Raw genomic sequence first — 14,438 nt, 5'->3', positions numbered from 1 at the left:
CCAGCGAGCATGCGCACCGATCCCTTGAGTCTGGCGGAAATAATGACGTCAGATACTCGAGGCGTAAGCGAGATGCCAATGGGGTGATACATCGTCGGAAACTTGGGCTCCGAGTTGGATCTCGTTCACTGTTCATTTAATGCTGCCAGTTTTGCACGAGATACGTTTTGCGTTACGTTTCACGCGAGCTTGTTGCTTTTAACGGCGGGGAAAAATCGCGCCGGCCGAAGGTACTTTCCATTTTGATGCAGGTAAGACCGGGTCCGTTCTCCCCCAATTTGTGTCCCCCTCCCCGTCCTCCCTCGTTCTTGTGCGTTACCTTCGTCGCTCGTATGTTATCGCGTGTGCGAAAGATGTGTGATGACTATTCGACCTGCGAAATAAAACAGGGAATTTCAAATTTAATCGCTGTTGGAAGTTATGGGATTCACGGGTCGTCCGAATAAAACGACCAGAGTATGATACCGTTATCAGTCCGTTATCACGGACATTCTCATCGTACATTCTAGCCGATTAGGAGGAGATACGGTCGACGATATTTACATTTGACATGCTACACGAATGGCATAAATACTTCAATCGGGTAATTTCGAATCCTTGGATTGTCACTTATTCGCCATAATCGATAAATTCCACCTTTTTCTATTTTGATACGCTCTTTCGGATACTTCCAAAAAGTAAGGAGGCAAAAAAGAAACATGGGTGCCGTGTGTAAAGAATAGAAACTATTATCTGGAAAATGTCTAATATTTGTTACAATTGAATGATTTCATATCTATGATTAATTAATGAAAAGCTGAATATATATTAGTCTCTAAATGTATAATATCTGTTTATAGAACAAAATGAAATGGAAACAATTGTATCTTGAAATTATGAAATTTATGATGGATAATTGTAATAAAAGGAAAATGACTTATAAAAATGCATGAACAAGTCATTTAATTTTTTTATGTACAGAATAAAATATTGTCTATTATATATGACTATTATTTTGTTAACAGAAGTCAATTTTAAAAAGCTTTATATCTAGCTTTCTAAGTATTAATTTCAGGAATATTTTATATCTAGTAGTGTATAATTTAATACACTGAATATTTTTAAGAACATTAAGATAATCTAGATACAAAAATAACAAAATAGAAATAATAATACAAAATTTTGTATAATTATAGGATAAATATTGATATCATAAACATGTCTGATCACTTTGGGCCAATTACTTTGAAATGGGATCCTAAAAACTTGGAGATACGGACTATGTCTGTAGAAAAAACATTGGAGCCGCTGGTGCTTCAAGTTACCACATTAGTAAACACAAAAGGTCCCAGCAAGAAAAAAAAAGGAAAATCAAAGAGGGCCAGCGCGCTTGTCGGAACTGTAGAAAAAGCAACTACTAATTTTATCGAAAAAGGTGAAAAGATTGCCTATGAAAATCCAGACATTACAGCAGAAATGTTAAGCGCTGTAGAAGAAGTGAGGAAAACAGGTGCAGCAATGAGCATTGCTGCTAGGTATATATATAACAATTTATTTATTTATATTTATAAATGCTGATATTTTTTTCTATTGTTATATTATACGTTCATTTAACATGAAAATCATTTATACAGGGAATTTTCCGAGGATCCATGTTCGTCGTTGAAACGCGGCAACATGGTACGTGCCGCAAGGAACTTATTGTCAGCAGTGACCCGTTTGCTTATTTTAGCAGACATGGTGGATGTTCACTTGCTCTTGAAATCGTTGTACGTCGTGGAGGATGATCTGAAAAAGTTGAAGAACGCTTCCTCGCAAGGCGAATTAATCCAGAATATCAAGGAATTTGGCAGAAACGCCGCCGAGTTGATCCACCAGGCGGCCAAGCGTCAGCACGAGTTGAAGGATCCACAACTCAGAGACGATTTGGCGGCTGCTCGAGCCGTCTTGAAGAAACATTCTACCATGCTGCTCACTGCGTCGAAGGTATACGTGCAGCATCCCGACCTGGCGGCGGCCAAGGCGAATCGCGATTATGTGTTAAAGCAAGTGTGTGAAGCCGTAAACACGATAAACGACGTTGCTCAAGGGAAAACTCCGCCCGACAGTCAGCATCCTTACGAAGGTCCGGGCGAATTGGCTGCTGCGTTGGATGACTTCGACGAGAGGATGGTGATGTCTCCGCTTGCATACAATGAGGTTCGTACGCGGCCGAGCCTCGAGGAAAGATTGGAAAGTATTATCAGTGGAGCCGCATTGATGGCAGATTCATCGTGCACCAGGGATGAACGTAGAGAGCGCATCGTCGCTGAATGTAATGCGGTCAGACAGGCTCTTCAGGATCTCCTGAGTGAATACATGAACAATGTAAGTAGAGATTATATTTATATAAAAGAAATTATGATTATATAAAAAGAAAAAAAGAAATGTACAAATAATAATATAACATTGACATAATATCAAAGAAATGTAAAAGGAGCCTAAAGATATTTATAATTAAGTAAACACGAGTAGATATGAATGTATCAACGATTACATATTACATCTCTTAATTAAAATAAGAGAATAATTGACATGCTAAACTTAATTATAAACTCTAGTATAGATTTTTCAATTTATTTTTTTTCTTGAATTTTGATTTCTTGAATAAAACGCTTGATTAATGCATTGATTAATGCAATAACGATAATTAGTTCATAAAAATAATAAGATGCATTGATTTTTCATTTTTTTCGAGTATAAATAAACACAACTACATTCTATAAATGACAGTTTATAAAAAAATGAAGCACTTATTTAATAAGAATAAAATTTAGAACTTTCAGCATTCAATGTTACAAATATATGACAATTTATTCTAGGATTTTTAGTTTATTTTAAGAATTTTATATATTGTTTCACATTATAAAATTTCACACGATATAGTCAATTATGTATAAAATGTGTTATTTTTTATAATTATTGAAACAATATTCTATTGATTTGTTTTTGTTGGTGATGGCCAGTTACAGCGCGCTCGGGGTGGGAAACGGGTAAATATGCGAGAAGTAATCTTACATTTTCTTTGTATATATATTTTCGTTGCATATTTATTAAATAATTAAATACTTTTCCTATGGGTTTTTTAATATGCATATACATGTTATCTTAGATTTCTTACACACTACCAATGCATATTTTTTATTCACAGTAACCAGCACTAATCATTAGATTAGCTGTGTGCTCACTATCTGTTTTAATAATTAGTTTTCTAATTTTTTCTACACTTTTATATATAAATATTAAATGACTAATATATCACTTGGCAGTTATATAAAATGAAAATTTAAATGCAATATAAAATGCAATGAGTAAAACGATAAATTATCATAACTGTAGAGAATTCGAGTATGCTGTATACATTTATAATTATACACATAATTCATAATAAATACACACACACACACATATTATGTTTAGATTTAACAGGCCACTTTCCATGTATAGAAATTTGAGCTAAATTTGGGATCAATCTTTCCTCCACAAAAATTTCGAAGAAACTCATTATTTGTTACAAACTTTCAATCTTGAATATTTTGAAATTAAATAATAAAGTTTTATTCTATTTATATCTAAACAAAAATAACAATTTATATTTTAATCTCGCTTATAATTTAAAAAATATCAGTTTCTTGATTTTTTTGTTGAAGATTGATTTTAAGTTTACCAAAGAATGCATAAATAAAAAGTGGTTTGGCACATATCTCCGAGATACTTTGTATATATATTTAACTTGTAAATAACGCTTATGCTGCAAATATGCTGCTAAAAATCATGATTAATCATCATTATTTAATATTTTAGAAGACATTTCACATATTCTATACGTATATTAATATGTAACACATTATTTTAATAATTTTATTTATATATTCTTTTCTATATATATTACTTTTTCCTATAATACGGATCGAATTTAAACTAACAATAACGATGTCGAATATTAAGCAATCATTAAAGTAAAGTACAAAAATACCTTATCAACTTTGTACAAAATTAATCGATAATATATGTTGGCAGATGGGCGTCAAGGAACAATCTGAAGGCTTAGAAAGAGCAATAGATCACATGTGCAGAAAGACCCGTGATCTTCGTAGGCAATTGCGCAAAGCTGTGGTTGATCACGTGTCGGACAGTTTTCTGGAAACTAGCGCACCGTTACAAGCCCTGTACGAAGCAGCGGAAAAGGGTTGGATCAAGGAAGTGGAAGAATATGCGCTTATTTTCACGGAACATGCGAATAAATTGGTGGAGGTAAATAATCTTTACATAAATATATGAAAATAAATGAGAGAAGAGGATTTTTTACAAACGTGCTTTTTAAAATATCTTAAATATATATATAATAAAATTAAAATTATTTATTTTTTTTGAATAGGTTGCAAATCTAGTGTGCAGTATGTCCAACAACGAAGATGGCGTAAAAATGGTGCGTTATGCTGCGGCGCAAATAGAAAATCTATGTCCACAAGTGATCAACGCTGCACGCGTATGGGCTGCACGAAACACGGATGTCGCGAAGGACAATATGAAGGTATTCCGCCAGGCATGGGAAAATCAGATGCGCGTATTGACGGAGGCCGTAGATGACATTACCACGATCGATGATTTCCTGGCGGTTTCTGAGAATCATATATTGGACGATGTCAACAAGTGTGTCTTGGCGTTACAAGTACGTCCCGGTGATGCTGACACCTTAGACAGACATGCGGGTGCAATACTCGGCCGTTCCGCTAGAGTGTGCAACGTCGTGCAAGCCGAAATGGACAATTACGAGCCATGCATTTACACTAAGCGAGTTCTTGAAGCAGTGAAGGTTCTCAGAAAACAAGTGATGCCCAACTTTGAGCAACGAGTGGAGGAGGCTGTGAATGCTCTTCGCAGCAATCCAGCGCAAGAAGTGGACGAGAATGATTTCATCGACGCGTCTAGACTGGTGTACGACGGAGTTCGCGAGATCAGGCGAGCTGTGCTGATGAATAGGGTAAAGAAAACTGTGAAAATTTCGCAACTATTCTCTTGTTCTCTATTAATAATTTATCATTATTTTTCAGGCGGACGAGGACTTGGATCCTGAAGATGTGGAACTGGATGAACATTACACTTTAGAAACACGTAGCAAGTCTAGCGCTCAGACCGGAGAACATGGTGTAGATGAGTATCCAGAGATCAGCGGTATTACGACCGCTCGTGAAGCGATGAGAAAAATGCCGGAAGAGGACAAACAGAAGATCTTGCAACAAGTCGAATATTTCAAAAGCGAGAAACTCAAGTTCGATAAAGAGGTGGCGAAATGGGATGATGCCGGCAATGACATTATCGTTCTCGCTAAGCACATGTGCATGATTATGATGGAGATGACGGACTTTACTCGCGGTCGAGGTCCCTTGAAGACGACCATGGATGTCATAAACGCGGCGAAAAAGATCTCTGAAGCTGGCACGAAGCTGGACAAACTAACTAGACAGATTGCTGATCAATGCCCGGAGAGTTCTACAAAGAAGGACCTCTTAGCGTACTTGCAACGCATAGCGCTCTATTGCCACCAGATGAATATTACGAGTAAAGTGAAAGCAGATGTGCAGAATATAAGTGGCGAGCTAATCGTCTCCGGCCTAGATAGTGCAACCTCTCTTATACAAGCTGCCAAAAATTTGATGAACGCTGTTGTGCTTACGGTAAAGGCTTCTTACGTCGCATCGACAAAATATCCACGACAATCCACGGTAACGGTAGGTTTCGTTCTCATTTATTACTTTCGATTATAGTAATAACTGTCTCACTATGCTAATAATTAATATGTCATAAATTAATAGCTATTGCAATTAAGTCAATAATCTTTCATATTTGATATTATATTTATTATATTAGTTATACCTCTCTTAAGCTTCATTAACTTGTTTAATTATAGAAATGTAATAGAAATTTTAATTAGATGTTTTATATAAAATCAGTTGAGAGATATATTAGAATGTTACACAATAGTAAAAAAATTAAATATTTATTTTTAGTATCATAAAATTGTATGATTACTATAATTACTAATTATATGATTTTATAATATTTTTTATTTCTGTACACTGACATTTATGGATTTTTAGTATGTAAGTATATGCTATCTTATATGTGTGTATTATATATGTGATACCTTAACAAATTATTCATACACAAGTGTTATAAAATATCTTCGGCAGTTATATTATACTATTAAATATTAGAAAGTATAAAAGTTTATTAAATATCATATATATAAATATGTTAAAATATAACACATGTTGACATTTAATCAATATTTATTAACATCTGAAAATACAAAATTAGTAATAAAAATATATAGATAAAATTAATAGAAATATATAGATATATTTAATATTTAATATATTAATACATATTTGTCATATATGTGTTTCAAGTTAAATATTAGTCTCCTAATATTTAATATAATAATACATATTTGTTATATTTGTGTTTCAATTAGTCTCCTATCGTCATATGGAAGATGAAGGCTCCGGAAAAGAAACCGTTAGTACGTCCCGAGAGACCCGAAGAGGTGAGAGCAAAAGTACGTAAAGGTTCACAAAAGAAGGTACAGAATCCTATCCACGCACTTTCAGAATTTCAAAGTCCTACCGAGAGCGTATAAGCTCTGCTGATGTAAGTGAACGAAAAAACAGAAGTAATGTATTAATATATATATACATACATATAGCATCACCTTTTAAGAGTTATGTAAGGCCAAAATATTTTATTTTCGATGAAGTTTAAAATGTGAACGATATAGAATGTCTGTTGATCATTCCATGGTACACATGAATATACAATTTAAGTATGGTAATTATTAGTTTTTAATCGAGAACAATAATCAGTAATAAAAGCGAATAATACATAATCCCAAGAAATAACCAATGCAATTTTGAGGAACCGAGCGACTGAAAAAAATCAGTAGGAATTAAGAAAGGTTGAGAAATATATACACAATCATCATATTCAATCTTACAGTGGAGGCGGACAAATATCTATTCCCGCTCGGTCTCGACAGTCTTTGTCATATGTCTCGGACGAACTCGCAAGTGGATAGAGTGAGGGTGAGATAAAGACTACCTGCTATGATAGGAACCGAGACCTTTCGGGACTTGGACAGATCGAGACTTTTGATTCCTGACGATTCCTAAAGTTGAGATGATCTAGCATGTTGCGTGAATGCAATGTGTGAGGATAGGAAAGATTCTTCCCTACTCCCATTCCATCTAACAGAGCATCGGGACTCGAGATCCTGCTCGCTACCGAGCTTGTATTTTCGATAATAATATTTCCGATAATATGAGTATCAAGAATCCAATCTCTCTGGCGGGAACGAGCGGGAGTAAGAGCAGATTTGCCCGCCTCTATCTTACAGGGGCACAATTAAGTATAATAAGGATTTTGTGTTATAAATCATATTTATTTGCGAGTTTGAGTACAATATGATTGTATTTGAGAGTTTTTACTCCCGTGGATAATGGAAAATCTTTACGTTATCTAAATTTTTATAACTATAAAAGTGATACATATTTTACTCATATAACAAATTACCAGATCACTTCCTGCATACTAGTTCATTTTTCGACAATAAAATATATTTCTTACTGATTTATATTATTTTATACAACTATATATTGGTCATTTTTATCCTATATATATTTATTATTAAGATTTTTTTAATATCAATATCTTGGACGTAATAGCATAGATTAGAAATATATCTTTATGTAAAAAAAAAATTTTCTTTTCATAGTAAAATCTATTATTTTTATTTTCTTGTGAAGAATTAAGTTTATACGAAGTTAATGAAACTGATCATGGATTGACACAGTATTGTATCGAAATAAAGAGACTGCAGATTTTAAAATCTTTACTATATTAACTTGTATATAAGTAAATATATTATTATATAGTTACGGGCGAATATTATTTTTAATTTTTGTATTATAAGCTGAATGAGTAGGAATTTGTGAAAAAAATAAATTCCAATTCTTATTCAGTTCATATCGCGTAATGATAATTTCTTTATTATCAATTTTATTTTGATAAACATATATCAGAATTGATGCGTGTTATATATTAATTATATTGTACTCCATACAATGTAATATTTGCAATACAAGGAAGATTTCAATTACTTGAAAGGCCAAAAGAAGAAAACCAGAGAGCAATATATATTCAGCTCTATATATATTGAATTGTTTATATATATATATATATATATATATATATATATATATATATTTCTGTTTATAAATATATACGAATGTTTTTCGTATTTTGTAATATACAGAGTTCTCTTACAAATAAGATATATATCAAGTATTACACACAATTATACATTCTCAAGTGGTTTCCCCTAAAGTCTATAAATAGAGATAATGGAGGAATAACGTAAATATAAGAATTCTACGCAATTTATGAATTATTTATTTTTTCATATAATTACATATACATATTTTCTTTTATACATAAAAATTTATATTTTATTCCATTAATAGGGCAAGAGGAATTGTTTTGAGTATCATTCATAGGTTTCATAGTTTAATTTTCACATGTTTGTGAAAAAATGCAAAAAATGTGTGGTATAAGATTTATATATTCAATTTATATTAAATTATTATTCACTTTATTATCAAAGTAATTTTCATTGTCTGTCTACATTATTAACTATGCAACAACATTATCACTTTCGATTCGTCATAGGGTGCATACTATATTTCAGTACTCTGATACATATATATATTGTTACAATACGTTGCCCATTCTTGATAGCTACATAAAATCGAATCATCGATTATACGAAATAGATGCCAATATGCTATGTAATAAATTGATATTGCCTCATTTTTTATTATTGAAATAAGTATTAACGATATTATAATTAATTTTAAGATTGAAATACTGTAATCAATATGCTGCCAAATATAAGGTGATGCTTTTCTCATAGTAATGACCTATTTATTATTTAACATATGTATTTATTTTCATACAAAATTATCCATATAAATATACTCAAGTTTTTTGATTATGATATGTGGGACAGAAAAGAATGGAAATAAAATCTACATTTTAATACATGTATCTATATTTCGTTTTATGCTATACATTAAATGCTACAAGGAAAAAAAGGAGCAGGCACAAGAAAAACCACAAATGCAAAAAATTGCTAGAAGTGACAAAAAATACATTATACGTTAAAATGATATATATATGAATATATAAAAGTAATATATCTATCTTGAATTAATATATATATATACTAGCTATTTTACAATCCAATATACGTTGCATTGCACAGAGTGTACATATGGTAAATGTATAATAACGCGGAGAATGACACACTTATCATTCTCTCAGAAACGTGACCTAACATGAAAATTATATTTTTATATGTCATTTTGCTTTTGTACTTTTTTTTTCTTTTGATTAACATAATGCTAAAAGGAGATATAGTTATTCTCGTAAACACGCAAATAATCAAACTCTCTCACAGTATATTCGAGATATATGTGTTCGCATTGGTTACTGTATACATATAATCAGTATTATACGATGATGTATGACTATCATTTATTGTAGTACTGCTTCGTATTGTACGAGAAGATTACAGCTGCACATTTTACTTAAATCTAGAATAACCTATTATTCTTAATATATGTTGGTTAGAGATATCAATATATGCAAATGAGTTGAAAGGAAAGTGATGCATAATAATTATCAAAGATTCGAGACAAGAGATTTTAAGAATTATAAGAATTTATGCGAATAAATCATGCGGCATTTGTAAGCAATTATAAATCTCAATTCGGAAATCTATTGTGATGCAATCTCTAATATCATATATATTATATAACATATAAGATTTGCGTTATTTGAAAATGTTAAGGCAAAATTAAATTTGTACAATTTGAACAATGATGAGAGATATATGTGGATACACTTATGATATATATATATTTTTTTCACATATAACGACTGACTTATTTATATAATCTGCAAATAAATCGCATCTTTATTCGCATATGTTTTTTTCCAGATAAGATCAATTCATTTTGAAAATCTTAAGACAAAAAATTTTACAAAGACATTTTACATGTAACAGAAACTAGATTTTCTTTTTGATCAATAAATTCTTAAATATAGAATAATAGTCGACTATTTTTATTAATATCAACGGTATATCTCAGTATTATGCAGTATAATATATTGCAAACAATTTTCTATATTACACAGAGCCTAGATTATAGCGGTTGTAATAATTAAAAGATGGTTATATACGAGGATATCGGGTATTAAAGCTGACGTTTAAAGAATGGACGTGAAATCAGTCTCTGCTTTAGATTCGCATTGATTTGATTCTTTTTTTTTAAAGCATCGCAAAATTCGTTATCTCCTTGTGTTACCTTCAATTTGTTAAACGTAATATCGTAAAATATTCGATTATTTTTAAAGTCGCGCATTGTCTTTTTATAATTTTTATTCTTCCGACAATTAAGTCTGTAACTGAGCGTGTATAAGCTTAATAATATTTCTTGTATAGAATAAACAATAGGAAAAGGGATTCTAAATTGTAAAAGTACTAATGTAATGTGTCCCATATATGTGAATATTCGGTAAACTTAATAACGCGCTGTTTTTTTTCTTTTTTTTTAATCACAGTTTCTACGTTTACACTAAATCAGGGTTGTGACTAAAACAATGTGCATATATTCACCACGTATAAAGTATATAGAACGCAAACACATAACAATATATAGATATCTCAACATATAGATCTTATTAAAATTCGTACACTTATTCATAATCATTAAAAAGAATGGCAGATATCACCAAGTAAGTAAACACGAATGCGTTTTAATCGCTATTATAATCTTGGATTGCAAAAAGTTTGATTTTAAATGTACGATTAAAGGAATATGTATAATTATAAGAATGTATAATCCAAAATATATATTCTCAAATTTCGAAGGAAAAATTTTTTTTAACGTGATGTGATTTAGATAAAGTAATTTAATTAAAAGTTATTTCAAGTAAAACAAATTATTTGTAAGAAAACAAGAGATAGAAAGTATCAAATATTGTATAAATATGTGATGTGATGTGATATCTACTTTCGTAAATAATGAGTATACATGTATAAATATATATTATGCTAAAGCAAAAGTCAAATCAATCTTCTTGCTATTCAAGCAGATTTGAAGTACATTCACCATTTACTCTATTCTCATATTTCACCGATATTACACTACAACCTACAATCTCCTAAAATTTCGAAGTAGCTCATGGAAATTGATTTAAAAAATAAGTAAACAATATCCTGATTTTCAGTGTCACTAAAAAGAGTCATAAAAAGAGTCCCTCACAGCCTAAGTAAGACTTTCACTTGAGATCTTTAAGTTTCTTGAATGAATGCTGAAGCAGGACTCGATGTGATAGTTTTTGGATATATCTGTCTTATGCGAATTTCTAAGCGAAACGATATATTTGTACAAATTATAATTCTGATTTTCCGATTGTACGCTTGCAATTATGTCGATTTATCTATCGGAAACGAAATATTTGTTACAAGGTAACATGATATCTTCTGATAATACATGATCATGGTACAATATGTCCTGCTAACGATTCCGTAAATATTTCATTCTCTCTGCTAATAAGTATTACAAAGGAACTCTTAAGGAAAGTTTTCATCGGGCAGATAAACATCAAACTGTAAAACACTTCTTTTCAGGCTGTAAAAAGCTTCACAATTGCTTTACGGCTTGATGAAGAAGATGAAAAGGTTTACTCTCCAAGATGATGGAATCTGATCGAGACATATGTATAAGATATGAACATAATTTACAAAACAATATGTGTGTATGTTTCTCTTTGTATATACAATACTTTAGTAACTTATGAGACCTTTTTCTGTTTAAATGATTCATGCGTTCTATTCCTTCTGTTCTTTCAATGTGTATAAATAAATTATTTCCGTATAGATGCCATAATTATAATTTATATAAATTAAAAATGTACTAAAAATATCTGCCTCCGCGAAAACTTATTCTCGATGTAGACGGCATTGAACAATATAAATTGCAAATTTTTTTTAACAAGTGATTTGTTTACACGATCGTCCGTTAATATTTCGGCAAAAAACATATACATAATTACCCCACGCAATATCACGTTTGATATCTTTCGTCTATATAAAAATTTCGGTAGTGCATTTAAGTATTTCACCCGGAGATTACGTAATTAGTATTACGTTTGGATGACGCACCATACTGCACAGTTCGCGCTCTTTATCTCTCCTTATCTTTGTACGTACAGTCACAGTCATTGAACTTCTAACACGATCCACTTAATATACCACTGTCTCAGATTAGAAATAGTAAACTCTAAACATTACGTGTAGCCCGATTTTACGTGACTTAAACAGGGAGGGACAAGAAAAGAGATACAGAAGATTTCTACGATGGTTCTGTAGCGACTGTGGTTTCTGACGATGTACTTACAGGTACCACAGTTGATTTGCATGCTGGAATAAATTCAGCTGCGTCTGGATTTAGCGTGCTCTAGAAATTCCATCAACACAGTAATATTAATAATAGACTGATAAAGATTTCTACCTCTTTTTTCCTGTCAAAACATCTTAAAGGAAATATGTTGGTTATTACCTGTTTAGCGAGATCATCGGGCATTTTCAGATTGCTAAGTTGTTGACAAAGCTCAGCGGCATTATTATCAGAAGTGCCAGTAGCTGTGGACCAAGCTGTAGAATTCATATTCCTCTGGTGTTGTCTCTCTTCCTCTAACATTGCTTCTAGACACTCCTCCATCAATTCTTCCTCCTCCAGTTGTTGAAGTACCTATGTGCCAAAAATAATCCCATAGAATTTATATATTGTATATTTAATTAAATATTACATATATAAATATATATATATATATGTGTGTGTGTGTGTGTGTGTATGTGTGTGAAATTTTTGTTTAAGTACGTTCAACTGGACTAAGGTCATTATTTTAAAAGTCTTAGTTTAGATATTTCAATTGAATGTGTGTATCGTAGAATATATATATAAAATTTTGGAAAATTTTACATTTACAAAGAGAAAAGATAGTACCTGTTTATCAAATTCCTCCTCGTTCTCCATCCACAGATACTCTGAGAAATCACCATCGCCTATACCTTGCACCTCGGGCTCTGTATCGCTGTTGTTGTCCATGTAGGAAGTGATACCTGTTTCGTGGCCGTAATAACCGCTTCCGGATCCACCGTTCGGAATCTTCATTTTCATAGCCAGTATGTTGAGCGACGTGCTAAAACCGATCACCTGCAAATTCCTTCTATCAATATTCGACATCTATCATAGGTATGGTTGGGGAAAACTATACTTAAATTACAATTTAACGCTGACCGAGTACACACGCACTTACAATATCGTCGTATATATACAATCGATTTTCTTTGTAGAGAGGTATCGTATTCTTTCCTCGTCGTTTCGCGCCGAGAGATAATCGACAGATAATTACATGTCACGGAGAGATATCACGCGCGTGAGGAAGAGGGGAGTAGGTGGGAAGAGGATACAATGTTCAAATAAATAAACAAGCAAGCTGGATAAACACACGGGACTCTATCATCATCACGAACCGCGGAACTCGACTGAATCGACTCTGCTTGTAAACATGACTCCGGTACACGATAAAATCCGATTTTTGCGCGCTGTCGTCCCCGAGGGCGAGGATTGACTTGTACGAGGCGGTGTCCGAAACGAAACGCACGCAACCTTGAAAACCAACGGCGGAGAGTCAACAAACGGAACGTCCGCGTCGGAAAGCGACACGAATCTCGCGCATATGGGAATACGATCTCTCTCTCTCTCTCCCTCTTGGATCGACTGAATCTTCGGGAACAATTTACTCGGATCAGGAGCGAGATTTACTTGGAATTTGGTGACCCCGGTCTCTCCCAGAGACGCTTAACGGCGAGTAGCGGGGACAAGACACGGCGCGTACGAGATCATCGTCGTAATCGTCGCTTGACAGATGAGGGCGACCATCTTTGCGATTGATGTCTCGTGCTCGTATCGTATCGGCCGCGAAATCGCTCGCCGCTCGCTCGCGCGGGACGCGTCCCCCTATTGTTTATCGGCCGCCAAACGTCGTCGAACGAGCGGATCGGGCTCGTTCGGACTGTTCCCTGACGGAAGACGGAATGCCGCGCTTCAAGCGGACACGCGTGCGGAACGTACCTTTTCTGTGAAAAAAAACGGCTTCCGGACTCGTCGCCTTCGTCGTCGTCGTGTACGAAATATCTATCGTCGCGCGTACAGATTCGCGACGGGCACGTACCGAAATATACGTGTCGTTCAACGCAAATTAGCGTTCGCACAGTGCTGCCACCGGCG

General features: G+C 33.2%; 2 protein-coding genes across 8 annotated transcripts; one reads left to right on the top strand and one right to left on the bottom strand.

The window, feature by feature from the left end:
- Positions 1-49: 49 nt before the first annotated feature.
- On the top strand, positions 50-8,988 carry Alpha-cat (catenin alpha). 5 transcript variants are annotated; one of them, XM_083101261.1, is made up of 9 exons: positions 50-251; positions 1,176-1,514; positions 1,614-2,346; positions 2,985-3,011; positions 4,039-4,272; positions 4,397-5,002; positions 5,073-5,750; positions 6,497-6,672; positions 7,018-8,988. In XM_083101261.1, the coding sequence occupies exons 2-8, from the start codon at positions 1,198-1,200 to the stop codon at positions 6,659-6,661; spliced, it is 2,760 nt and encodes a 919-aa protein (XP_082957387.1). In that variant the 5' UTR covers positions 50-251; positions 1,176-1,197; the 3' UTR covers positions 6,662-6,672; positions 7,018-8,988. The 5 variants fall into 5 exon arrangements, with proteins under 5 accessions (XP_082957387.1, XP_082957380.1, XP_082957365.1 ...); XM_083101254.1 differs by having other exon boundaries at positions 50-230; positions 6,497-8,988; XM_083101239.1 differs by having other exon boundaries at positions 6,497-8,988.
- A 117-nt stretch (positions 8,989-9,105) lies between these two features.
- Positions 9,106-14,433, bottom strand: Paip2 (polyA-binding protein interacting protein 2). Of its 3 annotated transcripts, none has more exons than XM_083101311.1 (4): positions 14,283-14,433; positions 13,152-13,361; positions 12,705-12,896; positions 9,106-12,602 (listed from the first exon to the last, which is right to left on the bottom strand). In XM_083101311.1, exons 2-4 carry the CDS (start codon positions 13,323-13,325, stop codon positions 12,498-12,500), a joined length of 471 nt encoding a protein of 156 aa, XP_082957437.1. In that variant the 5' UTR covers positions 13,326-13,361; positions 14,283-14,433; the 3' UTR covers positions 9,106-12,497. The 3 variants fall into 3 exon arrangements, with proteins under 3 accessions (XP_082957437.1, XP_082957443.1, XP_082957450.1); XM_083101317.1 differs by lacking the exon at positions 14,283-14,433 and adding an exon at positions 13,974-14,247; XM_083101324.1 differs by lacking the exon at positions 14,283-14,433 and adding an exon at positions 13,465-13,907.
- Between the last annotated feature and the right edge of the window lie 5 nt (positions 14,434-14,438).

This window comes from Camponotus vicinus, unplaced genomic scaffold (assembly GCF_025532165.1).
Source record: "Camponotus vicinus isolate PSW18456_S1 unplaced genomic scaffold, iyCamVici1.0 SCAF_1, whole genome shotgun sequence".
Lineage (NCBI taxonomy): Eukaryota > Metazoa > Arthropoda > Insecta > Hymenoptera > Formicidae > Camponotus > Camponotus vicinus.
Note: the sequence above shows the minus strand (reverse complement) of the source record. Positions and strands in the feature narration are given on the sequence as shown.